Source organism: Bombus vosnesenskii, unplaced genomic scaffold (assembly GCF_011952255.1).
Source record: "Bombus vosnesenskii isolate JDL3184/JDL3185 unplaced genomic scaffold, Bvos_JDL3184-5_v1.1 scf7180000013267, whole genome shotgun sequence".
Classification (NCBI taxonomy): Eukaryota; Metazoa; Arthropoda; class Insecta; order Hymenoptera; family Apidae; genus Bombus; species Bombus vosnesenskii.
The window spans coordinates 4768815-4791282 of record NW_022882927.1 but is presented as its reverse complement, the minus strand read 5'-3'; the positions used below and the strand labels follow the sequence as shown (position 1 = coordinate 4791282).

The 22468-nt window shown below is 27.3% G+C and overlaps 7 protein-coding genes and 1 long non-coding RNA gene across 19 annotated transcripts; 3 read left to right on the top strand and 5 right to left on the bottom strand.

Moving 5' to 3' along the window:
* Nucleotides 1-8: 8 nt before the first annotated feature.
* LOC117230452 (high mobility group protein I) lies at nucleotides 9-2641 on the bottom strand. Of its 3 annotated transcripts, none has more exons than XM_033487930.1 (3): nucleotides 2314-2641; nucleotides 957-1198; nucleotides 9-868 (listed from the first exon to the last, which is right to left on the bottom strand). In XM_033487930.1, exons 2-3 carry the CDS (start codon nucleotides 1176-1178, stop codon nucleotides 737-739), a joined length of 354 nt encoding a protein of 117 aa, XP_033343821.1. In that variant the 5' UTR covers nucleotides 1179-1198; nucleotides 2314-2641; the 3' UTR covers nucleotides 9-736. The 3 variants fall into 3 exon arrangements, with proteins under 3 accessions (XP_033343821.1, XP_033343822.1, XP_033343820.1); XM_033487931.1 differs by having other exon boundaries at nucleotides 957-1213; nucleotides 2314-2627; XM_033487929.1 differs by lacking the exon at nucleotides 2314-2641 and adding an exon at nucleotides 1525-1719.
* Nucleotides 2085-5814, top strand: LOC117230450 (swi5-dependent recombination DNA repair protein 1 homolog). Of its 2 annotated transcripts, none has more exons than XM_033487927.1 (4): nucleotides 2085-2162; nucleotides 5076-5210; nucleotides 5280-5487; nucleotides 5565-5814. In XM_033487927.1, the coding sequence occupies exons 2-4, from the start codon at nucleotides 5080-5082 to the stop codon at nucleotides 5751-5753; spliced, it is 528 nt and encodes a 175-aa protein (XP_033343818.1). In that variant the 5' UTR covers nucleotides 2085-2162; nucleotides 5076-5079; the 3' UTR covers nucleotides 5754-5814. The 2 variants fall into 2 exon arrangements, with proteins under 2 accessions (XP_033343818.1, XP_033343817.1); XM_033487926.1 differs by lacking the exon at nucleotides 2085-2162 and adding an exon at nucleotides 4849-4956.
* LOC117230447 (U1 small nuclear ribonucleoprotein A) lies at nucleotides 3243-4751 on the bottom strand. The gene is made up of 3 exons (XM_033487921.1): nucleotides 4452-4751; nucleotides 4061-4302; nucleotides 3243-3976 (listed from the first exon to the last, which is right to left on the bottom strand). Coding segments are annotated over exons 1-3 (702 nt in total). The 5' UTR covers nucleotides 4453-4751; the 3' UTR covers nucleotides 3243-3517.
* LOC117230451 (28S ribosomal protein S18c, mitochondrial) lies at nucleotides 5773-6617 on the bottom strand. Its single transcript, XM_033487928.1, has 3 exons — nucleotides 6369-6617; nucleotides 6081-6288; nucleotides 5773-5986 (listed from the first exon to the last, which is right to left on the bottom strand). The coding sequence occupies exons 1-3, from the start codon at nucleotides 6498-6500 to the stop codon at nucleotides 5895-5897; spliced, it is 432 nt and encodes a 143-aa protein (XP_033343819.1). The 5' UTR covers nucleotides 6501-6617; the 3' UTR covers nucleotides 5773-5894.
* A 540-nt stretch (nucleotides 6618-7157) lies between these two features.
* Nucleotides 7158-10373, top strand: LOC117230445 (phosphate carrier protein, mitochondrial). Of its 2 annotated transcripts, XM_033487918.1 has the most exons (6): nucleotides 7158-7308; nucleotides 7380-7540; nucleotides 8493-8653; nucleotides 9014-9250; nucleotides 9408-9704; nucleotides 9791-10373. In XM_033487918.1, exons 2-6 carry the CDS (start codon nucleotides 7399-7401, stop codon nucleotides 10016-10018), a joined length of 1065 nt encoding a protein of 354 aa, XP_033343809.1. In that variant the 5' UTR covers nucleotides 7158-7308; nucleotides 7380-7398; the 3' UTR covers nucleotides 10019-10373. The 2 variants fall into 2 exon arrangements, with proteins under 2 accessions (XP_033343809.1, XP_033343810.1); XM_033487919.1 differs by lacking the exons at nucleotides 7158-7308; nucleotides 7380-7540 and adding an exon at nucleotides 8192-8338.
* A 744-nt stretch (nucleotides 10374-11117) lies between these two features.
* Nucleotides 11118-14687, bottom strand: LOC117230441 (prestin-like). Of its 4 annotated transcripts, none has more exons than XM_033487908.1 (11): nucleotides 14544-14687; nucleotides 13985-14192; nucleotides 13636-13908; nucleotides 13247-13422; nucleotides 13021-13185; nucleotides 12836-12940; nucleotides 12629-12762; nucleotides 12389-12551; nucleotides 12108-12308; nucleotides 11750-11998; nucleotides 11118-11670 (listed from the first exon to the last, which is right to left on the bottom strand). In XM_033487908.1, exons 2-11 carry the CDS (start codon nucleotides 14085-14087, stop codon nucleotides 11233-11235), a joined length of 2007 nt encoding a protein of 668 aa, XP_033343799.1. In that variant the 5' UTR covers nucleotides 14088-14192; nucleotides 14544-14687; the 3' UTR covers nucleotides 11118-11232. The 4 variants fall into 4 exon arrangements, with proteins under 4 accessions (XP_033343799.1, XP_033343801.1, XP_033343800.1 ...); XM_033487910.1 differs by having other exon boundaries at nucleotides 14172-14192; XM_033487909.1 differs by lacking the exon at nucleotides 14544-14687 and having other exon boundaries at nucleotides 13981-14122.
* A 441-nt stretch (nucleotides 14688-15128) lies between these two features.
* Nucleotides 15129-19463, bottom strand: LOC117230440 (zinc finger protein 425-like). 5 transcript variants are annotated; one of them, XM_033487903.1, is made up of 7 exons: nucleotides 19316-19463; nucleotides 17563-18370; nucleotides 17286-17486; nucleotides 16958-17191; nucleotides 16581-16831; nucleotides 16113-16506; nucleotides 15129-15861 (listed from the first exon to the last, which is right to left on the bottom strand). In XM_033487903.1, the coding sequence occupies exons 2-7, from the start codon at nucleotides 18328-18330 to the stop codon at nucleotides 15589-15591; spliced, it is 2121 nt and encodes a 706-aa protein (XP_033343794.1). In that variant the 5' UTR covers nucleotides 18331-18370; nucleotides 19316-19463; the 3' UTR covers nucleotides 15129-15588. The 5 variants fall into 5 exon arrangements, with proteins under 5 accessions (XP_033343794.1, XP_033343797.1, XP_033343798.1 ...); XM_033487906.1 differs by having other exon boundaries at nucleotides 16176-16506; XM_033487907.1 differs by having other exon boundaries at nucleotides 16260-16506.
* Nucleotides 19464-20223: 760 nt separating this feature from the next.
* LOC117230453 lies at nucleotides 20224-21523 on the top strand. Its single transcript, XR_004492788.1, has 2 exons — nucleotides 20224-20802; nucleotides 21245-21523. It is a non-coding gene; the product is annotated as an uncharacterized LOC117230453 (long non-coding RNA).
* Nucleotides 21524-22468: the final 945 nt, after the last annotated feature.

Genomic DNA, 22468 nt, shown 5'->3' with positions numbered 1-22468 from the left:
GCGATTAATAAGAGTCATTTTATAAGTTTATTTACTTTAATACAAATTTGACATTCACACATATGTTTGTTTGAAAAATGCCATTAATGTTCACTTGTTCAAATGTAATTAAAAAAAGATATTTCTTGTACATAGTACACACAAGAAGTATTTCTTACAGTATTAAATTTATATGAAGTCTTTGACTTCAAGAATTAAAATATACATACACAGGAGCAAAGGAGGTAACAAATATATGATGTAATTGTGCACCACATATCTTAAAATTAGATAAAGTCTTCATTATCTTAATTCCAAGTTAGTTTATGAGATCTGAATATTTTAAGTTTAAAATTTCTTTCATTAAAATACTTGTATCTTTCATTTTGATACTTAAAACATAATGATTATGATAGTAATAATAATAAAAGTAATACTAATAATTATTATATTAATAATAATTATAATAAAAATGCATAAAGTAGATACTACAAAGTGCTTTACATATTTTCAAGCCAGGTATCTGTGCAATTTCTTTTTTTGTAGTTATTAAAAATCATATTTTCATACAACTTCCTTGGAACTTGAGCAGTTTCTGTTCTCCCTTTTCTTTTTTTAAAAGCAAAATGTTACCACTTTACTATTTCAATTTGCAGATTATCATATAAAAAGCAAACTTAAAAGTTTTAAATTTGTTATCAGTTTTTTAAAAACTTTCAAAGAATAGTTCTCATACATTGAATTTATTTTTTTACATTCAATTATCCTCCTCCTCCTCTTCTTCTTCCTCTTGTTCATCCTCTTCTTCTCCAGTACTTTCTGGTTTTTCTTCTTTCTTTTTAGGTCTACCACGACCTCGTCCTGAAGGAGTTCCTTTAGTTGTACCTTGCTGTAATTAATTTTTTGTATAATAAGTAATTTACTTAAAGATAAGAAACATTTCTTTCTGGTCCAGCTGTTTAAAAAATGACACATACCTTCTTTTTATGAGATCCTTTTGGTCGCCCCCTTCCTTTTTTGACAGGTACAGGCGATGCATCATCTTCATTATCAGACTTTGCAGTTCGTACTGCATTATTTTTATCTGTAGAAGGTCTGCCCCTCTTTTTGGGTTCTTTAACGGTATTTTTATCTGTTTTCGCTGGCCTACCACGCTTTTTCTTTTGTTCTTCAACAACAGGTGAATTGTCGTCTGACATTTTTAATCCTTTATATATCACTGTATAACCAAAAACTTTTTCTTACAATATAAACATTTATTTTAAAATTTTAGTTATGTTAGAATTTTGTAATTACTAACATTTATTTTAAATTTAAGATTTAAAGAAAATTTGTTCAATGAAAGTAAATCTACAATAAAAAAGATATTCATATTTTAGATTAATTAAATATATACATTTCTTTAAAAAACCACGTAGAAATTTGTTAAAACGTTTAATAATACTATAACATTTTGTAATAGTATAAAAAATGTAAACATTCTCATAGGCAAATATGAAAAGTTTTACCAAGCTATCGATTTTCAAACTTTCTCATAAAACTTACTTAATTCGAATTTTCAATAACAATTTAATATCTATATCAACATATACATATACTCCTCTATGAATTGATAAAACGAAAATTATCAATACTGATTGGGTTTTAGTGTACTAAAGTTCAACAAATTACGCGCCTAATATACATTCATATCGAACATTACTAGCGGTTTGCTAACCGGTTAATTGCGACCGAATAAAATAATTATGCAAAATTAATTATATAACCTAAAATCTTAGTAAGTGTAAATATATAAATAAAATATTATTATTTTATTACAAAACAATAAAATTATAATAAATATTATTATCAATTTGTAGAAGAAAATAATCATTTACAACAATAAAGGAGTACTTTCTGAAACGTCCGCGCCCGCCATTTTCAAAAATATTATGTGTCCTATATATTGTATCCTTTTCCATATATTCTTTTGTGGAAATATGTAATTATACAGAAAGGTAACAATTTTTCCCGTTTATTTGTAAGCAAATAATGATTATTGTACGAAGAGTCGTTATTAAATGCACATATGATAGCATCACTTGGCTTTTAGGGACGCCATGATCGACAAATCATGGCAACACCAGAGTCGTGGTAGCGTCCACCACACCGATTTCTTTATAAGAAAATGAATAAATATCTCTGTAAGTAGTAATCGATTTTCCGCGAAATATTGACGAAAATATCGTTAATGAAATCATTTACAAGATTTGTAATCTTCCATAAGAACGAATGCGTATACAGTCTGAATGGATGTAATATTTACCGGAGAAAAAGTCATTGACAAGCACTCACCTGAAATATCTCGTGTATATGAAGACAAAGGCAATCGTTCAGTCGGCGCGCGCGTCGTACTGTAAGAAAACCGGGTTATGGTCTTTTCCTATGTATAATCTATATGAAAATGTTTAATTATCTTATGTATGAAGTATGAATGCAAGCTGCTCAAATATTTTCACTTCTTAGCGTCCTTTTAATACCAACGCGCGCGCGTCGCTACACAAAGCTAAAAGCTCCGTAAACGGGCCGTAACGCATCAACTCACAATACACTGCGCGAATAGCGAGACGCGACTGACCTGATCGAGATGATGGACTGTACTCCGATTCGTTCGCTGTCCTAAGAAGCGTACCCCCACTCTTTATACATCACGCCAACTGATTCCCGCCAAAATGTTATGACATTACTTAAAATTATATATTTCCTAGGACTTTAATTATTTTTATTCTTTATTATTCTACATATATATTACTACTATATTGTAAAAATTGTATTACTCTGATAAACAACGAGCAATGAAATAAGAATGATACATTATTTAAGAAAGTTATAAGATTGGTTATTTGACGGGAATATAATTATATGTTATTAACGGAAACATTATATTAATTCTATAATTTTAGTTTATATTAAATTAATTTAGCGAGTAAAGTAATTTCTTCAAAAAATATTTAATTTTTGTATTTTCATATAATTTAAATTTCAACTATACTAACTAGTAACTAAGATATTCTACTATCTTTACTTTATTTTAGTATAATATATAAGAAGAAAGTTAATTGAAATATACTGATATTCAATACATAAAATGAAAATTAAGAATAATAGGAATTACATATATGTAAACTGCTATAATTGAAATTAATTTATATTAAAAGGTTTTACAACTTTTCTTCCAAATCATTATAACATTAAGTGAAAAATAGTTCTCTATATAACCAAAATATTGCTGAAAAATTGTAATATATCTTTTCAATTGCTATTTACAGTGTAAAATTTGATTCATATGCATACATTACATAAAATTTTGTACACAGATGATTCTTGAATCTACATAGCATGTTGTTAACTCACGTTTATAAATCCTTGCCCGAAAAATCTTTAATTACACTTGTATGTATTTTCATAAATGTCTAAATAAGATGTATTACAACACACACACAGTTTTCCATTCATTAACAATATGTTTGTTCGTACAAACACAATAATGTTACATACTTTATTTTTTTGCAAATGAAATTTTCATTGCATGAGAAGGTGTGATTTTAAATCCCTGAAGAGCATCTTTTGCAGCCCCAGACTGAACTTCATTCTCAAATTCAACAAATGCAATGTCATGTCTATTTGGTACTAAACGTACTTCTTTAAAACCAGGGAATTGATTGAAAAGCATAGATAACATCATTTCACTAGTTTCATCCGGTAGATTTGTAAGAAACAATATTTGATTTGGTGGTTGTTCTGGTACAGCTGTATTAACTAAACCTGGGTGTTGAGGCACGCCAGCATGATAACCAATTTGCTGTGAATGTTTAGCTTGCTCTTTGGCACGTTTCTTAGCACGTTTAGCTTCTTCATCAGCTGCAGGTACAACCCGTTTCGGCTTTTTAGGTCTTTCTGCATATGTGCCTTTCATTTTTGCAATTATATCACTGTCAGTCTTTGCATATTGTATCCTCTAAAATGAAATTAATTAGTAACTATTAACAACTTTAATACTTCACTAATAAAGAAATTATTTTCACATATAATTAACATTCACCATTGGTTTGTCATAAAATGGAAATCCTTGCATTGACCTTAAGGCATTTGTAGCACTAGCAATTTCTTTAAAAATAACAAATGCTTGCCCACGCATTTTTAATGTCTTTAATGCTACAATATCTAATATCTGACCAAACTGAGAAAAAATTGCATATAATGATTTCTTTAATTCATCCTTCTTTATTTTCTCATTTAAATTATTAATATAAATTGTATTATTCGGCCTAATATCCATTGCCACTGTAAATGGAAAAGTATTTTTATAATGAAATCAGAATTAACAATATTTATTGACAATAAAAACATAATGAGAAAGACAGAGATAATTGTAATTATATAAATTCAACACAATGTACAATAAGTACAACCATAATTTTAATCTAACTTACTCAAATAATATTTAAGAACAAATATAATATAATAAGTATATTTAATAACTATACTTTTTATCTACTAAATACTTGTACTTAGTCGGCGTCACTAGTTCATAGAGGTTAGAGTACATATAATGAAGTACAACAATGAGCTATATAAATGTAGAGTGGAAACTTAATATTAAGAGTATTTTATATTAAATTTATGTTAAGTTACGATTCAAAATTTCTAATTATTTATTGTAAAGATATTTCATATATTTAGACATTTATAATAATGATATATATAGATACTGTTACTTAAAAATATCATTTTTGTATTTCCATTCAAGAAAATATATTGTGTATAAATAAACTATAGTACATTTAGGATACTTCACCACTGGTAAAAGCATATTTTCTATAAAGAAATAAATAAATAATATGAAATATACCGGTATGAAATTGAAATTGTTTGATAAATATTATTATATTTTATTGTTTATAACTATAATGGACAATATATTTGTGTAACATTGATGTGAGTGTTTGAATACAGAATACTTCATCGAATTATTTGGATATATCGTAATCACATTAAATATAGATATAATAAAATCTGTTGCAAATACATATCAAATAATTGTGTACTATTTTCAGAAATATGAGTGCTAAGCCATTAAGAAATAGTAAAGGTGTAAATAAACCCTTCCGGTCTCCATTTAGTACCCCTCAAAATAATGATAAAAAAGATAACATAAGTGCACCAGAAACAAGTACATATGGAACACCATTGTAAGTATAAAAAAAGATGATAACAAATTAATGTTCAGTCATAATTTTTATTATTTTGTTATAAAACAGAAAAGTATCTGTAGCGAAAAGACTGCTTTTTCAACAATCTCCTTCTCCTAAAAAATTATATTTAGACACAAAAAATTGTAACAAGGAGATTGACATTGAAATAAAAGAAAAATTATATCAAACTGATTTAGAATCATTGAGAAAGAGTATACAGGAAAAGGAAGAAACTATTAAAATTTTGAAAACTGAGTTGTCATATAAAAAAAAGGTATATGTAAGAAGATATATTAGTTATAAATTGTGTTATAAATAACTATGATATAAATGAATTATTTATGATTAAAGAACAAAGCAGAAAATTTAGAAGATGCTATAAAAAAGTGGACAGAATGTTGTCAAAGTGCTCTTATAGACCATCAAAAAATTTTGCAAGGAGAAAGTGGTCAAATAGTAAAAATGTCTGAAATTTTGTCTTCATTTAACATTAATCCTGATATAGTTCATTTCTCTATTAATGATGATACATTCTATTAATTAAATATTAAAAAAGAAATATCCTATAATAATTCGTATTGTAACTATTTTATTGTTATATTTTTATAATACATATGTACATATCTTAAATAAAAATGAATCAGTAGAAATGTAAATACCTACAATTTTTGTACTTTACATTTAATATTTATGAGGCTTAAATGGAAAGTTAGGATCGAATAACATTGGATCATTAACAAATTTGGGATCCTTAGTCATGAAACCCATTAAACCTAAAACAAAAAAATAATTAAACACAATAAGATACCATAAATTACTATAAAATATATTTAAAATAACATTAAAACAGGAAAAATATATTATTACCACATTGTTGTGCTTTTTTTATCTCCTGTTCTACTTTTTTCTGTTTATGGTGACATAAACCAGTTATATGTTTTTCATAAATTCTACCTGTATGGCGACTTTGAAATTGAGATAATAAACGTACATTTTTATAATCTGGATTAATATTTAGTTTACATAAAATACACAATCGTCGTTTTTTTTCATATGGATTTTTAATGTCAATTGGCTGTCAGAGTAAAATAAGGTAAAATATTTATTACTTTGTTATATTTTCATCAAACATATAAGTATATAAGAACAGGTTACCTTATCTGAGTCTGCCGAATTATCTAATTCATTGAGAGCACACGCTTCGTTAGTTTTGCTACGAAATAAAAATGTTGGAATTCTCTTTATTTCATGTCTCAAAGCTTGCACACTAATAAATGTAAAAATCATATTTGATTATAATGAATGTTGTTCACAGTATTATAAATAAAATACAACAGTCATTAAGAATATATTTCAAATAGAATCGACGTTTCGAGGAATCCTTCAACACTAAACACTGTCTTCGGGTCTTGGAAATTTACATTTTGCAACTGTAATATTTATTATATATAATTAAATTTATGTTATATAGTAATTTTGTATATTTGTTTAATATGCTTCTTAGAAAACACGATTATCTTAATTTTTATGAATTTCCGTTTTTATTCTTTTTTATAACCTTTATTGCTCGTATAGTACTATTATAAGTATATGCGTTTGCTTCAAAAATTTTTTGATAAATATTTTTATATTCTTAAAAATCTTTCAACAATTTCTTTTTCTACTACTTAAATCTAATTTTTTCAATGATATGGTAGCTCCATAGATACATAATTACATAAATTAATTTATCTTATTTTTTCAGACTCATTTTTCAAAATATCGATGGCATAGAATCAATCACAAAGTGTTAAAAGGTATCAGATATTTTAATTTTGTAAAAGATTAAGAAATTACAATTGCAGTATTCAAATTTTGTTTCTGTTCACGGCCGTATACGCTATGTGTTGGACAAACTATATTGTGTGAATGTGAAAGATTCATTTAGTAGAATTTATAGAGCTCGCCAGATGGCGTTGTCATGCACAGAGATTTAATTTCCTATCTGTAGAATGATAGTTAGTGGACTATGTTACTAAACGGATTCCGTTAGCCAAGTCTGCCACTCTTTTCCTATCGGGCGAAGCCGGTGGAGTCAAGAGTCTTACTTGTCAAGGTTTTGTAGCCAGTAATTTAGTCTAATATAATTATTTTATAGAAATTAACATCAATTGGTGGTGTATGCAGGTGAAGTAAAATAGGCAAGATGTGGCCTTCAATATTGGACATAGCCAAAACGAATCCATTCGGAACTCCTTTCGTGACAGCTAAATGTCAGGGCCAGAAAGAACTTACACAAGCGCTCGTTAGAAATCGTCATATTGCAGCTGCCTCTGTATCATCAGGCGGTTAGTAATTTGTTAAATAACTTTTATGTATAGCTGGAGTAATTTAATTAACATTGATTCAATAGTTTTTGGCTTTGGACAGATACATAACTACTCTACCTTAACGATAATTATAGATTATTGACCCCTATTTATTGAGAATTAATTTTTCTTCTTTGTAATGGAAGAAAGTATTGACAATATTTCAAAAGAATTTCAAATCAATAATCGTTATTACATAATCCAAAATATTGTTCCTAGTATTCTATAGAATTGTTACTAGTGTCTTGTGATTTAGATAAATTTTCAAGATAAATTTGTACATCTAAATTAATTGCCTTCTAGTAGTTTTAGATATTAATTAAGTTAATGTCTCAGCGTTAACAATTACTTTATTGCAAATTATGGTAAATTTGTTAATTCAGTTATCATGAAAAAAATTATATAATGGATATAGATTTGGCCGCATGGTGAGTTATGTCGTTATCGATTCATATGCATATTTCTGTTTTCTTTTCTTTTTTTATAGGTTTTTCTTTTTAGTGAAACTAGCATTTTTGAGACTCTCGAATATTGTTTAATACAAGATATTGACTTAAAATGATTTAATAAGAAGGTATTCACATTCGATTGTTGTTAGTAATGCGAAGAGTTGCATAAGAAGCAGCCATTTTGTCGAAAATTATGCGTGCAAATCTCGTCTTCATAGCCTTGCTTGACATTAGAATAAAAATAATAGTGTACGTTAGTACGGTGACCGCGACCGAGAACATAATTATCCTACTGTACTTGAAAAGTTTATTATTAGATTAGATCAAGGTAACAAGATCGTTCATACCAATTCTGAAATACTGCCAAATTCGAATTCCACGCGCACTTTCTAACGGTTTACTTATGATAGTTTTTTAAATTGTCGATTAAATAAAAATTAATATAACATATTTGGATTATAATAGATTTCTTTGTGTTTTAGATAGCTGTGAATTTGGATCAAATAAATACTTTATGCTATGTGGCTTGGGTGGTATTTTGTCATGTGGTATCACTCATACTATGGTTACTCCCTTGGATTTGGTAAAATGCCGTATTCAAGTAGACCCTGCAAAGTACAAATCAGTTTTCAATGGATTCAGAGTAAGCAAATTATCTCATTGATATTATTTCATTGTCCCAAGCAGCGCGATCGCTCTGTTTCGATTTTATGTCAAAAAGTCCCAGTATATTTGAACGCTACGGTCGACTAACGGTTTTTTATATTTCATTGTTATCTTCTCAATAATTTTTATTGAACAAAACTTGAAATATTTATGAACTAATAGTACGCATATATAATAATATATATGTATTTCATAAAGTGACAAATATGACAAGCGCTATCGCGCTGTTCGGGATTTTTCAACCCTATTTTTTCAATGACCCCTGGGACTCAAACGGTTATACTTATTCTTGTTTATTTATAAATAAGAGATTAATTTTGGACATTTTATTATTCAGGTAACTATGGCTGAAGATGGAACTCGAGGTCTGGCTAAAGGATGGGCTCCAACATTCTTTGGTTACTCCATCCAAGGAATGTTCAAATTTGGACTTTATGAAGTGTTTAAAGTATATTATTCAGCTCTTGCTGGAGAGGAAAAGGCATATGAGTATAGAACAACTTTGTATCTAATTTCATCAGCATCTGCAGAATTTTTTGCTGATATTGGTCTAGCTCCTTTTGAAGCTTCTAAAGTAAGTATAAATTATATTTTCATTTATGATATATGTAACTGTTTTAACACCTAAAAAAAGAATATGTCACATCTTATATCATGTATTGTAAGTTTCTTTAAACATTTGTAACATAGCATGAATCGTAATGCACAAAACATATTTGCTATGTTTATAGGTGAAGATTCAAACTACACCAGGATTTGCAAATACTTTAAGGGAAGCTATGCCAAAGATATATCGTGAAGAAGGTATTAGTGGTTTCTATAAAGGGTTGGTACCTTTGTGGCTTCGTCAGATTCCATACACAATGATGAAGTTTGCTTGCTTCGAACGTACTCTTGAGCTCCTGTACAAGTATGTAGTTCCCAAACCAAGGCAAGAATGTACAAAAAATGAACAGTTGGTTGTTACTTTTGCTGCGGGATATATTGCTGGTGTATTTTGTGCAATTGTATCTCATCCTGCTGATTCTGTAAGTATACTTCTTATACGCGTACATTTTTATTTCTAGCTGCATCTAATTTAATAATTTAATCGACTTATATATTTGTAACACAGGTTGTATCAAAATTGAATCAAGAAAAAGGAGCATCAGCTGTCGATGTTCTGAAAAAGATGGGCTTGACTGGAGTATGGAAAGGTCTTGGTCCACGTATTGTTATGATTGGTACTTTAACAGGAGCACAATGGTTCATTTATGATGCAGTTAAAGTATGGCTCCGAATGCCCCGCCCACCACCACCAGAAATGCCAGAATCCCTCAAGAAGAAGTATGGATTAGCTTAATTATCAGATGTCAACAATATTTTTAATTGAATCAATTATAGTTAAAGAAAAAGAGCATAGATAAATTACCTTATTCCTTCACAGTACACATTGTCGAACAATGTTTTGCCATACATTTCAAGTATTTATTCTGTAATACAGATATCAGTGCAGGTCATCACTGCCCCCAAATTAGATATAACAATGTGCTACAAATTATAGTAACTTGCTACCAGTTTTGTGATTACAAAAAGGGTAGCACATTTATAAAACTCTGACAGTGACAGTGAGTTACCTGTTGTAACTAGAAACTGTTACTTTGTATATAGAATGATCACCGTAAATAAATAATCTGTGATCTGATAAATAATAATAATCTATAATTTTGCCCTTTTCCTTGTATATATACCTTGATTTATACAGTATAAACCGCATTAAGAGATATACATTAAATATTTATTTCTTTTATTAAAATCTTCCAAATATAATCTATATATTTTACGATTATATACAAGTTTTGTATAAACATAAATACATCTATAGAAAAAATATAGCACATATATTTAATGCAATTTGTACTTGCAATTGTATATACATATGTATATATAGTACATATAAACGAAATATGTAATTACAATTATGGAACATCAAGCAAAAAATACATTTTAATCTGCTTTCTATAAATAAGTTTTTCCGATTATGATTGAAACATAACATTTTGTTCTGCTTTAATAAGTATATCTTTAAACTATATCTATTAAAATTCAATAAATTTTTTTAAAATGATAAAATTCATTTAATGTTTCAAGTTATTCTTATAAGTATCTAAGTATGAAAAGCTAGACATAAATTTTATTGTCACGTTTGCATAACTATGTAAAAACTTGAGTAGCATCATATACAAAATTAAAGATATATATATATATAGAGAGAGAGAGAGAGAGTTGTTAACAAATAAGTACTAATTCTTTAGTAAGTCTTGATATTTACTTATTTTGTATATAAAAACTGATCTGTTTTAAGATATAATCGATATTAAAAATATTGTCCATTTAATTTAAAAAATTTTTTAAAATAGCATAAGTACAAAGTATGAAATAAGTGTAACAGAAGTAAAAAGTAGTTTCAAATTTAGTTATTGTATACTTTGTAGAACCAATTCGAATTTGATTTAATACTATGTATATGCTTATAAACGTAATATAACTTATAACTGCTTGGCAAAATTATATGTATTATCTCGAATACATTTCTTTTTCTAAGTATGTTCTGGCATCTTGTATAGTTGCAAAAATCTTAAACGTAAGTGTTCCATGTAAATACAAGTCACATTTTTTTATAGTTTCAAAAATGGGAGTTCTACAACTTACAAGATAAAAGTGTACATCAATTTGTTGAAATTCTTTCATTACTGAATTTAACGTAATTACGCCGCTAGAGTCAATATAACTTAATGCGCTCGTATCCATTATTACACATCGTAATTCTTGTTTGTCTTCTGAATCTTCTGTGTCCATATAAATACCCTTTTCCCTTAACTTAGTTTTATGTTCTATAATTTTTGTTGGATTCACTCCAATTAATTTATACAATTCTGTCTTGAAATGACTAGTGTTTGCAAAGTTTAAAGTTCCGCAATAATGAACAATTTTCATTCCTGGAATTTCTATTGCCTAAAAATGATTCAAATATGCTAAGTATAGATACATCTTTTGATTTAAAAAATATTATTAGTTATAAAAAATAATATACCGCTTTGAATCTACTGATATCCAAATACAAATCTGTATTTGGTATGTATCCCAATAAACAAATATAAGGACTAAGACTTTGCAATAAAATAATTGCAAGTGATATTATTATTCCAGCTAGCAAACCAATATCAATGTTTACTATTACGACGGTCAAGAATGTTGCAATCCAAATTAGTGCATCACATTTATTTAATTTCCAGAATTTTATAAGCTGGTTAGCTTGTTGAAACATTCCCTTTAAAGCTACCTAAAGAAAAGAATTAAATATTATGAAACTGTTAATGATATCGAAATTTGATATGAGCATTTTTTTATAAGTGGATTTTGTAGGTAGATTTCAAAACATTTATACTTACAACAATAATCGATGCGAGAACGCATCTTGGCAAAGGTTCGAAAAATGGGCCAATCCATAAAAGGATTGTAAGCAATATTATACATGATACAACACTAGCTATTTGTGTCCGACCACCAACAGTTTGCTGAATTAAAGATCTACTTAAAGATGCTGACACTGGCATACATGAAAAAAAGGATCCTGTTATGTTACTCAAACCCTAAAATTACATTTTAAAAATATACATAGTGTAATAATTTATATGATTTTAAAATAATATTAAAGGGTTTTTTCTATTACCATAGCAAGAAGTTCTTGATTTGAATTAATTTTATAATTCAATTTTTGTGCAAATATCAAAGCCATTGATATGGTAATAGTATAAGAAACCATAGTTATAGCAATACTGTCTGTTGCTACTAGATGTAAGAGTTGAAATGTTGGAACTGTTGGTGCTGGTAATCTATTAATTTAAAAGATTAAAAGACCTTAATTATATTGACGAAAAATAATCAAATTAAAAATGGACATTAAACACACCCTGTAGGAATATCACCCACAACTTGAATATTATACATGGTAGGAAAACAAAAATATTTTGAAATTAAAGTTCCACTCACAACTGCAATCAATTCGATTGGAATTGGAATGCTACACTTTTTGCTTGCCCATGGCTAATATTAAAATAAGAATAGAATTATTATTTATAGATCTTGGAACAAAAATATTCTAACAATTAAAAATTACCTTTAAAAATTCATTATTAAGTACAAGACTAGCGATTGTTATTGCTGATATAAGTAAAGCAGCTAAATTTGTATTTTGTATTCCTCTAAAAATATCTACCAATGTCTGAAATATTTTATAATTTAATTTATATATTTCTAATTAATTTGTTTATTTTTAGATAGTGTTTGATATTTTATACATACAAAAATGAACTTGAAATATCCTTTTTGTCTTGGTATTTTCAAACCAAATAGGTCTTTAATTTGAGATATTAAAACACAGACTGCTGCACCAGTTGTAAAACTATTCACTAATGGATCACTAAGCAATGTGCTTATAATACCCAGACGAAATATATACATTATAATCTGAAAAAGGTAATTATTATGTCATTGTTGCAAGATATAAAATGAATCTACAAAATTTTACCTGAAATATTCCAACCATGAGTGTAACTGCTGTTGCAACTTGCATTGGTGTATAGGAATATTCTCCAGGCAAATTGGGCAATGTAGTTGTAGCATTTGGATTTGTAATATCATTGTGCGATACCGAATAAGATGCCACTGTTTTCCCAGTCATCAAGCAAACCACAGCGAATGTTCCTGATGAGTGCCAATAATGATTCATTGTTCTAGCTTGTCTAATAAGTTCTTATTAAAAGGAGATATTTGTAATATTTCTGTAATAGAAGTAGTATTTTACAAAGCTTGTATGCATCAAGTGTAAAACACTAAAGAGATCTTGTTTTTAATGAAATATTTAATGACTGTTCCGAATTTATTAAACTATTAAAATTAAAATACATTTTTTCTTACCCATGGACACATGTCTAGATGTGCCAAAGAAAAAATACACTAAGACAGGAAAGAATGCCATATATATTCCAACTACAGGAGGTACGTTTCCCAAAAGTGCATAAGCCATGCCTTGAGGAATATGCATGATTGCTACAGTCAAACCAGAAATTATATCAGGCATTATACTTTCTTTCCAATTGTAATCTCTCAGCCAATGTATTGAGGGAATTGCAGATGTAAGACATGATCTCCAGTTTCTATGTTTTAAATCACATATTGCATCTTGGAAGCCTATAAGAAAACTACCATTTTACATATGATATTTATATATTAATAATAAAGTAATGAAATTTTATTGTTTACACACAAAGCCCTTTTGGTTTTTCATAATGACAATCTTCATTTAAACTTTCTTGTTCATATACAGGTCTTTCTAAATGTACTTGTAAGAATGCATCATGCTTCTCCATATTGATAACAATTAATATAGAGGCTTATGAACTTTGCTCAAGAGGAATTACTCAAAACTTGATTTGTTATCTATTATTTTTTACCTTACTGATATCTACGTAGATCTGTAACAATGTGATTTACACACAATGTTAGTGTTTCAATATCTCAAATAAAATTTGATCATTGCTAAATTAAGATACTAAATATTATTATCATTATCTTATAAAAAAAAATAACAAATTCATTTATTATATAAAACAAATATAAAATTTTTATTATATAATAATACTTAAGGAAAGGATAATTTCTTATATTATTGAATAGAATACAACATATATTTTCAATGTTCATAACATAATTACTTGAATTTTTATTCTCAAATTTTTTAATTAACCTTCAATTAATTTAAAATATATTTTTTTAATGATTATTTTATTTCATTAGTACTTCGAATATTTTATATTTTTGTTTACCTGTCGTGTTGTTGTATTCCTTTGTAAAATTATTTGACTGCAAAGAAATTATAAAATTTGTATTTTAGTATAGTTACAAAAACTATCCTTATTCTTTTCGTTTCACGACACTGGTCTAAATCTATAACTAAATTAACTTGATGTGTATTGCGCAAACATATAAATACGCTATAATCGAATCACATCATATTTATCACGTGACTGAGCAAACTAAATATGGTGGGGGTAAAATAAGTACATGAACAGTAGTTAGTGATAGTTTATATTTGAAGTTTTATATTGTTGGGAAAAAATATTATTTATCATAATTTAACATTTAATTTTCATTAATATATAAATGTATATATATACACACACACGCACACGCACACGCACATACATGTATATCCAAATTTGAACCGGTAATTAAATTTAATTGTGAACAATAAAAGAATTACAAAATAATATGAATATCAAAACATTAACATTACTTATTTCTCATATTTTAATATGATTTTTTTACAAATTTGAATTAAAAAAATTATTTTTAGCCATCTTTTAGTATTAATAATAATGACTCATATTAAGAGACATTCGTACGAAAAATTTGATTTATAAACTTCCTCTTTTGTTACTCTTACAATATTTTGTACTTACCTACATTACACGACTATAATTACATGAAAATTACAATAAAATATGTATATATTAAAACGTTACTAATAACAATTGTATCTACAATGTAAATACCTAGTGTACAATAAAAATGAAATGTATTTATATATACATATTCTATTTTAAACACATATACGTATGCTATATTTTTCTATAAAGCATATACCTGAATTTTCATAAAGATACATGAATATTTCAAACACTACACAATTCATATATTTATTAAATTAATATTTACCTATTCAATTATCTATAGCGAAGAAAATGATAGAGAAATATCCCTATGTTATATGCAAATATTTATCATATTTATGTCTCTTTTTATTTTGAAAAATTATGGTTTTATTATGGTACTTTTCTTAGCGGTCATCGAGTGATTTGAAAATGCAACTCAAGCTGCTTCGTCGTTACTTCCACTAAGTATACGTGTGTTGTGATAATTCCGTTTTGTTCCATATCCTCCTGAATGTTGAGTTTCGTACATTTTTCGATTTTCTAGATAACGACGATAATTATTTTCACGCTTCCTTCGTTGTTCTTCCGCTTGTTGCCTTAATTTTTCTGGATTCATGTGTGTTGTCACCATATGCCTCGTCAACGAACTCATGAATTTATAGGTGATGCCACATACGTCGCAAGAAAGTATTTCCTCGTTCGCCCCTTGCTAAAATGTGGAAATAAAAGAAATACCATACATTATAATTAAATTACTACTTTTAAAAGAGTTGAGAACACCTATAATTGTATAATTTAAGATATTTCAACTCCTATTATATTATATAAATTCCTTAATTTTACGTAGTACGTACAAGTTGCAGAAAATATGAGAGAAATGGCAAAAAGTATATGGAAACATTTCTTTTTCTTACGAGACCCGAACAATTTAAACACTAAGATCGTATTGATCATACGTACTTGTTGATGTACCATCATATGTCTCTGCAAATTGTTCAATCTGTTGAACTCTCGACCACAAACCTCACAGTCAAATTTCTTATCAGGATCATGATATTTTTTATGTAGACTCAGATCAGTTGCATGTAAGAATGACTTATGACATACATCGCATGTGTGGGTCCGCTGATCACCAGCCAAATGCGACTGCTCGTGTTTAACCAGACTAGCTTTATCTACGAAGCGGCGACCGCAGTAAATGCACGGAAGAGGTCGAGATTGTGAATTATGAAGTGTCAAGTGACGACGTAGAGCGGTAGATGTTGGAAAGTTTTTATGACACTCGAGGCACTGAAATGGTCGGTCACCAGTATGAGTCTTTCTATGTCGAGCTAAAGAATTTTGATCTGGATATCTGAAATGCGAATAAAAAAATTGATCATTATTATTATAACTAATAAAATAAATTTAATTTATATAAAGAATTACCTTTTAGGACATAAATCGCACGGGAAATTTCTGGTTGTAATATCTTCTTCCCGAGCGTGTTTCAGTCTATTGTGTCGAAGTAATTGGAACGACGTTTTAAAGCTTTTATTACAAATATCACACTTTAAGTTATCCGTTGTTGGTATAATAACTTGAGTTCTTTTTTGTCCATGTTCATCCTCGGATATTATCAGAGATATGGTCACAGTATTATCTTCGTTATCTAGCTCAGCAGCAGATATTACACAATTCTGAAAAGTAACACTGATGAAAATAGGAAAATGATTTTGATATTGCACGTTTTAGAATTTACCAAATATAGAATTATTAGAATATTATTAGAAATATTAGAATTATTATTAGAATTTATCAAATACCTGTTTATTATTATGAATAGATTTGAGTTCACTATCTGGCATAGAGTAAGATTCTTCGTCTACTTGTCTAGCATTCTGGTCAGATCTCATTTGTGATTCTTTGCCCTCATAACCATCACTGATTTCTGCAATAGCATAATGTCCATCTTCAGTCAAATACACTGGCTGTAAAGTACCAGTTTCATCTTTGAAATATAATTGACCATCCTCATCTTCATGTAAAAATATTTGATCCTAAAATTTAAAATGGATGAAAATTTAATGAAAATTTATTTAGTAAATGAAAAACAAAGAAATAAGTTTAAACATTCAGTTTTTAAATTAATACCTGAGAATTTTCTTTCTCCTGGTTTTGATTGGTATCTGAATTAATTGTTTCCCATACTTGCTCTTCATTTTCTATTGCTACAGTATCATAATACTGTTCAGTATCATCTACTGTTTGTGCAACATACAATGTTTCTATATTATCTGCTTCATAATAAATTGTTCCTCCAATTGGTATAGTATTTTCGTCAAGTTGTTCCATCTAAAAATAAAACTATTACTTTTATACAGACAAATAATAGCAACTATGTATAATGAAATAATTTGGTAATACAAACCTTGATATAATGAGTATCCGACAGTTTATCTGCCTGAAATGTTTTTACTGAACTTTGCTTCTTTGTACCAAGAACAGTGTATAATAGATTATTCTCAACATTCTTCACAATCTCATGACTTACATTATTATCAATATTTTCGTCGCTATTCACATTATTTTTAAACTCTAGGCTTAATTTAGATTTCTCTACTTTGTCTGAAGATTCTACATTATCCCTGGATTCTGTTTTATTTGTTTGTAATGGTAAAGCGGTTGTTTGATTATTTACATATTTTTTATCACTGTTTGATATTCTTTGACTTTGTAAAGATTCTGTGCAGTGATTTAATACATTAGAACTCTGTCCAAACTTCAATTCATACTCTTCTTCTTCCATATCTTCGTCTTGCCAATCTTCATCTACATCATATGCTATAACTTGCTTATTACTACTTTTATCATATTGTTCTTTCTTTTCGTGTTCATTATCAGTATGTGTCTTAAATATAGAACTATCTTCGTCAAAAGCATAGACTTCCATCTCTGGTTTAATTTTCTCATTATTATTTTCAATAAGAATAATGTCATCCTGTGGTGATTCTTCTTTGTCCTCTTCTATTTCTTCTATTATTTCTATAATTTCTTCTATTTCTGTTTCTACAGAATCTTCTGTAGTTTCTGATTCTACTATAATGTTTTCTTCTGTGATTGCATGCTTCAATACTTCCATCACATCTTTGTCATCGTTAATATCTATTGTATCCAATATTTCATGTGACAGTTCCATAATAGATTTGGTTCTAAATTCTGATGTCCAAAAAGTGGCGCTTAAAAAAACATATCATTTACATTTATTGTATATATCACAATTCACAGTATCTCAAAAAGAAAACAACCTACTTAAATTGTTATTTAATTATCTCTAAACTGACTTTTATCTAAAACCAAACATAAGTATTTATAATCATTAAAATCACATCAAAATGTAACAATATAAAACATAAAAAATTAAGCTTTATATTTAATAAATGATCTGTTTATTAAAGTAAAAATAATAATATAATCGATAATACTTTAAATATATGCTTCTTACTTTTCGAGCATATATTTATTATATATGTAATAATATATATAATCGATATATATGACACACATCCTAAAAAGCATAGCATTTATTTTACAATTTTTAACAATTAGGACATACCTTTTTTATAGAGTGCATAAATATGTTGCCTTATACATTGCAAAAATATATACTTTATTATTCTTTAAGTTTTCTGTATATATAAAAGACATATCTATCAAAACTGTAATATTATATACATCTTTTTCAATCACATAGTGAAATAAAGTACAAACAATATTAAAGAATCATATCGAAGGAAAAATATAAATGCGATTGTGTCCTTCACGTCTATTCGCTTTTAAATTGATTTTCACAGCATTTGGATATTCTGTATCATGCGTGATTATGCATGTACTTGTTACACGTATACATTCTTTAATATAATATTGTGTTAAAAAAAAAAAAGAAAAGGTTTGTAGACGAAGATCGGTCAAAACATTGAAATAAGCATTAGCATTTTATATGTGACAAGAGGTACGCGGTTCACCAGTCGGTACGAATATGTCTTGTATTTATCAACGGATAGCAAAATGGCTACAAAACGGCAACGATTATCCGTTCGAAAAAGGTATATGCTAATATATTAAAATGTGAAAAATCTCATTTAAGAAACGAACAAATATTCGTATAGTTTTATTCACTCTACCTGTGTCAAATAGTTGAAATGTGTAAGCGATGAGGGGAAAAATTGTTTTGCTCGGTCGATACGCGCCAATGTAATATTTCTCTCTATACTTTCCCCAGTAAGCAAGTGACGCCACCTTAAACATCGCACAGATACATCTTTATCTTTGTCAAAATAGGTTGCCTTCGTTGTATTCGTAAATAGGCTGATCTGAACATTATGAGCGGAATATGTCTTTTGATTGGGCAACTATTGTTGGGGAAATATTCACAAAAATTTTCAAAACCTCAAGAATAATTGGAAAGTATGTATCATTTCTTAAATGTCTAGTTATATTTTATAGCATAGAATATATTTTTTAGCGTATATTGTGTACTATAAGTATATTATATAGTATACTGTACTATATATTTAACTATACTATACTACATATACAATATTATCTAATTATTAGACATTTATGTCTATGATCTAATACTACTGTACTATAATAAAAAATATAAATGTATTATAACATATTTTATTCCACATTTGTAACGTATTTTCTGTAGGCTTTTTTCCCTGTAAAAAAGGGAATATGTATATAAAATTTTTAAAGAAATTTACTTTCCCTGAAAACTTTAAATTGTTTTATAAGAACTGCAAAAAACTAGATAAAGCTTTTAAAATGATATATGGAATTTTGTATATAAATTAAGCAAAGGTAAATGTTTGGTATAAAAGTTTGATATATGCATATGTTCTGAAATAAGACATATGGAAGTACGTGCAGAAAACAGGCATTTTATAAAAATATATTTTTTAATGATATTTATTCAATATCGTTTTAAAATTGACGTTTTATTTATCCTCATATACATATGTTGTATTTATAATAAAATTTTGTTAAACGCAAAGTATCATTTATTATATACATACATTGACTTTACATTTTAGATGATTAACTTTGATAATGTTAAAGAAACGAAAACTTAATATAGAAACTGTATAGTTTGTAATTGTCAAATTTGGATCATAATGTTAATCGTTGTATTACGTTTTAAAATCAAGGAAATGACTAAACAATACTAGTTTGATCATCGAATGAAAACCTGATAAATAAAGATTTATACATTTTGTGTGTATGATGTAACAAAGTAAAAAAAACATAATAGTACCTTGGTAGCGAATTGAAAGTTGATTTAATAAACGCGCAAGATATGTGAATCTTATTGTACAAGTGTAGTGTTTATTAAAACCCACCATCGTGAAGGTTACTTATCATATCGAATAATCAAATCTTTTTTATATTGCAAAAATGTGGTTTTATTTCTTGCTTGCTATTTTTACGACATTTAATTTTGCGATGGCCTCGTCCAGCTTTGATTTTGGAGATACCTTAGCATTGATCATTGGATTGATTATTGGAATCATTGGATTTTTTGCCTGTATGGGTGCTTACGCACGGCATCGAAATCGTATGGAAGCAATAGCATAATTATTATAAGCACTTCACAACTCCATTAATCGTAAGTATATCGTCTCTCTAATCCTTTGTTGTAAATTATGAACAATCACTAAAAAGATATTTTAATAAAAGTTGTTTGATCCTGTAATTATTCATAACTATACCGCGCATTTTTATGCTTTTATTTATTTTATTTTATATATTGTACAAAAATATAAAAGATATTCAAAATAAAATACTCCTTATAATATTTAAGAAATGAAAGAAATTTCTATTTAGGTCCTATTTTTGTGGTTCGTAAATACCCATAGTTTATTCATAATACACACAATTAGTTATTTTGGTCAAATTACTTATTTAAATCATTTAATAATTTTTATTTCAATATGATCTTCTTGTCTTCTAATAAAATAATAAATAACTCTTTTTGCTTTATATAGTGAATTGTTTTATTTCATTGATTTTGCATGATTCATTAGTAACGTATTTCATTTAAATTGCAGGCTATTCAATACATATAAAATTAATGAAGAAAATGCCTGAAGTGACTGTTTTGAATATGTTTGATAATATAAAATTTATATAAAGATTGCTTCAAAACTAACAGAAATTAAAAGTTTTTTATCATGAAATTTCTATAATTTAATCAATATAAATATAAGTTAACATTTTTGTTGCCACAAACTATTTTTATATCTACTATACTATTATTGTAAGATAATTATTAAACAAATGTAAATAAAAATGGTAATGATATGTAGATATCATGATTGAAACAATCATTTGTTAAAGATATACTATTTTCTAATTTTCTTTATAATCTTTGCAATAGATGATTTAAATTTAACAGAACTCATATAAAAGAATTTCAATAAATTTATAATTTAATATGTTTAGAATTAGTTATGTGACATAGAAAAATATTGTTTAAAAATATAGTACATGCAATACTAATTAAAAAAGTTGTGTTGTTGTCTACATAATATATTCATAAATTTCACAAATATACAATGTATTAATTAACATCACAAACTACATTTTGATGTAAGTACTTCTCAAGTAAGGAATGGAAGATAATATTATTCTGAGTTGAATCTAAATTATTTCAGGTTTCTTTGTATTAATTTCTATATATCTCTATTAGTTACAACTTTTTCTCCATACAGTGAATGGTTTAAATTAATTTTGTTTTTTTTTTGCAATCTATTGAATGCTGATGCATATCTAATCAGTCTTTACAAAATTTCTTATAGAATTTCACACAACATAGATTACATAAGTTTTAAAGCATGTATGAACTTATACACTAGTTAGCACAGGAAAAGCTCTTCGATTATTTTTGTCTAAACTTTTTTCATATTTTTCATTTTTATTACAAGCAAGGTAGTTAAACACTAGTACAAGATATTTTAGAACGTAATTAAACCTTCCTGTAATAGTTACATACAATTCTTTTAAAAAGCTTTTTTTATATGCTCTAATTAGTGAGCTTCAAATTTTTGTACAGTGTAATTTTAAGGATAATTTATAGATAAATTTAATTCATTCTATTATTCAAGTCAAGTTTTGTTTTTTTACATTCGAAATTTGAAAAAGCAAAATGTAACACAAGAAACATGTGTTTTTCACAACTGCATTTCTAAAATATCATACGATATATTCCTATGTTTAGAACAGTATGCTTATACAGTACATACTATATATATATATATATATATATATATATA

What these genes read in the sequence shown, in the direction of transcription:
- LOC117230440 (XM_033487903.1), bottom strand. Translation starts at nt 18,330, where the DNA reads ATGGAACTGTCACATGAAATATTGGATACAATAGATATTAACGATGAC. An exon ending in AGGAGAAAGAAAATTCTCAG is followed by an intron (nt 17,192 to 17,285) that starts GTATTAATTTAA and finishes TTTAAATTTTAG; the next exon opens with GATCAAATATTTTTACATGA. An exon ending in CTATTCATAATAATAAACAG is followed by an intron (nt 16,832 to 16,957) that starts GTATTTGATAAA and finishes GTTACTTTTCAG; the next exon opens with AATTGTGTAATATCTGCTGC.
- LOC117230451 (XM_033487928.1), bottom strand. Translation starts at nt 6,500, where the DNA reads ATGATTTTTACATTTATTAGTGTGCAAGCTTTGAGACATGAAATAAAG. An exon ending in ATTCGGCAGACTCAGATAAG is followed by an intron (nt 6,289 to 6,368) that starts GTAACCTGTTCT and finishes TTACTCTGACAG; the next exon opens with CCAATTGACATTAAAAATCC. An exon ending in AAAAAAAGCACAACAATGTG is followed by an intron (nt 5,987 to 6,080) that starts GTAATAATATAT and finishes TTTTTGTTTTAG; the next exon opens with GTTTAATGGGTTTCATGACT.
- LOC117230447 (XM_033487921.1), bottom strand. An exon ending in CATTTTATGACAAACCAATG is followed by an intron (nt 3,977 to 4,060) that starts GTGAATGTTAAT and finishes ATTTCATTTTAG; the next exon opens with AGGATACAATATGCAAAGAC.
- LOC117230445 (XM_033487918.1), top strand. Translation starts at nt 7,399, where the DNA reads ATGTGGCCTTCAATATTGGACATAGCCAAAACGAATCCATTCGGAACT. An exon ending in TGCCTCTGTATCATCAGGCG is followed by an intron (nt 7,541 to 8,492) that starts GTTAGTAATTTG and finishes TTTGTGTTTTAG; the next exon opens with ATAGCTGTGAATTTGGATCA. An exon ending in CTCCTTTTGAAGCTTCTAAA is followed by an intron (nt 9,251 to 9,407) that starts GTAAGTATAAAT and finishes CTATGTTTATAG; the next exon opens with GTGAAGATTCAAACTACACC.
- LOC117230452 (XM_033487929.1), bottom strand. An exon ending in AAGGATCTCATAAAAAGAAG is followed by an intron (nt 869 to 956) that starts GTATGTGTCATT and finishes AATTAATTACAG; the next exon opens with CAAGGTACAACTAAAGGAAC.
- LOC117230441 (XM_033487908.1), bottom strand. Translation starts at nt 14,087, where the DNA reads ATGGAGAAGCATGATGCATTCTTACAAGTACATTTAGAAAGACCTGTA. An exon ending in TCATGGTTGGAATATTTCAG is followed by an intron (nt 13,186 to 13,246) that starts GTAAAATTTTGT and finishes TACCTTTTTCAG; the next exon opens with ATTATAATGTATATATTTCG. An exon ending in TTAATAATGAATTTTTAAAG is followed by an intron (nt 12,763 to 12,835) that starts GTAATTTTTAAT and finishes TTTTAATATTAG; the next exon opens with CCATGGGCAAGCAAAAAGTG.
- LOC117230450 (XM_033487927.1), top strand. Translation starts at nt 5,080, where the DNA reads ATGAGTGCTAAGCCATTAAGAAATAGTAAAGGTGTAAATAAACCCTTC. An exon ending in AGTACATATGGAACACCATT is followed by an intron (nt 5,211 to 5,279) that starts GTAAGTATAAAA and finishes GTTATAAAACAG; the next exon opens with AAAAGTATCTGTAGCGAAAA. An exon ending in AGTTGTCATATAAAAAAAAG is followed by an intron (nt 5,488 to 5,564) that starts GTATATGTAAGA and finishes TTATGATTAAAG; the next exon opens with AACAAAGCAGAAAATTTAGA.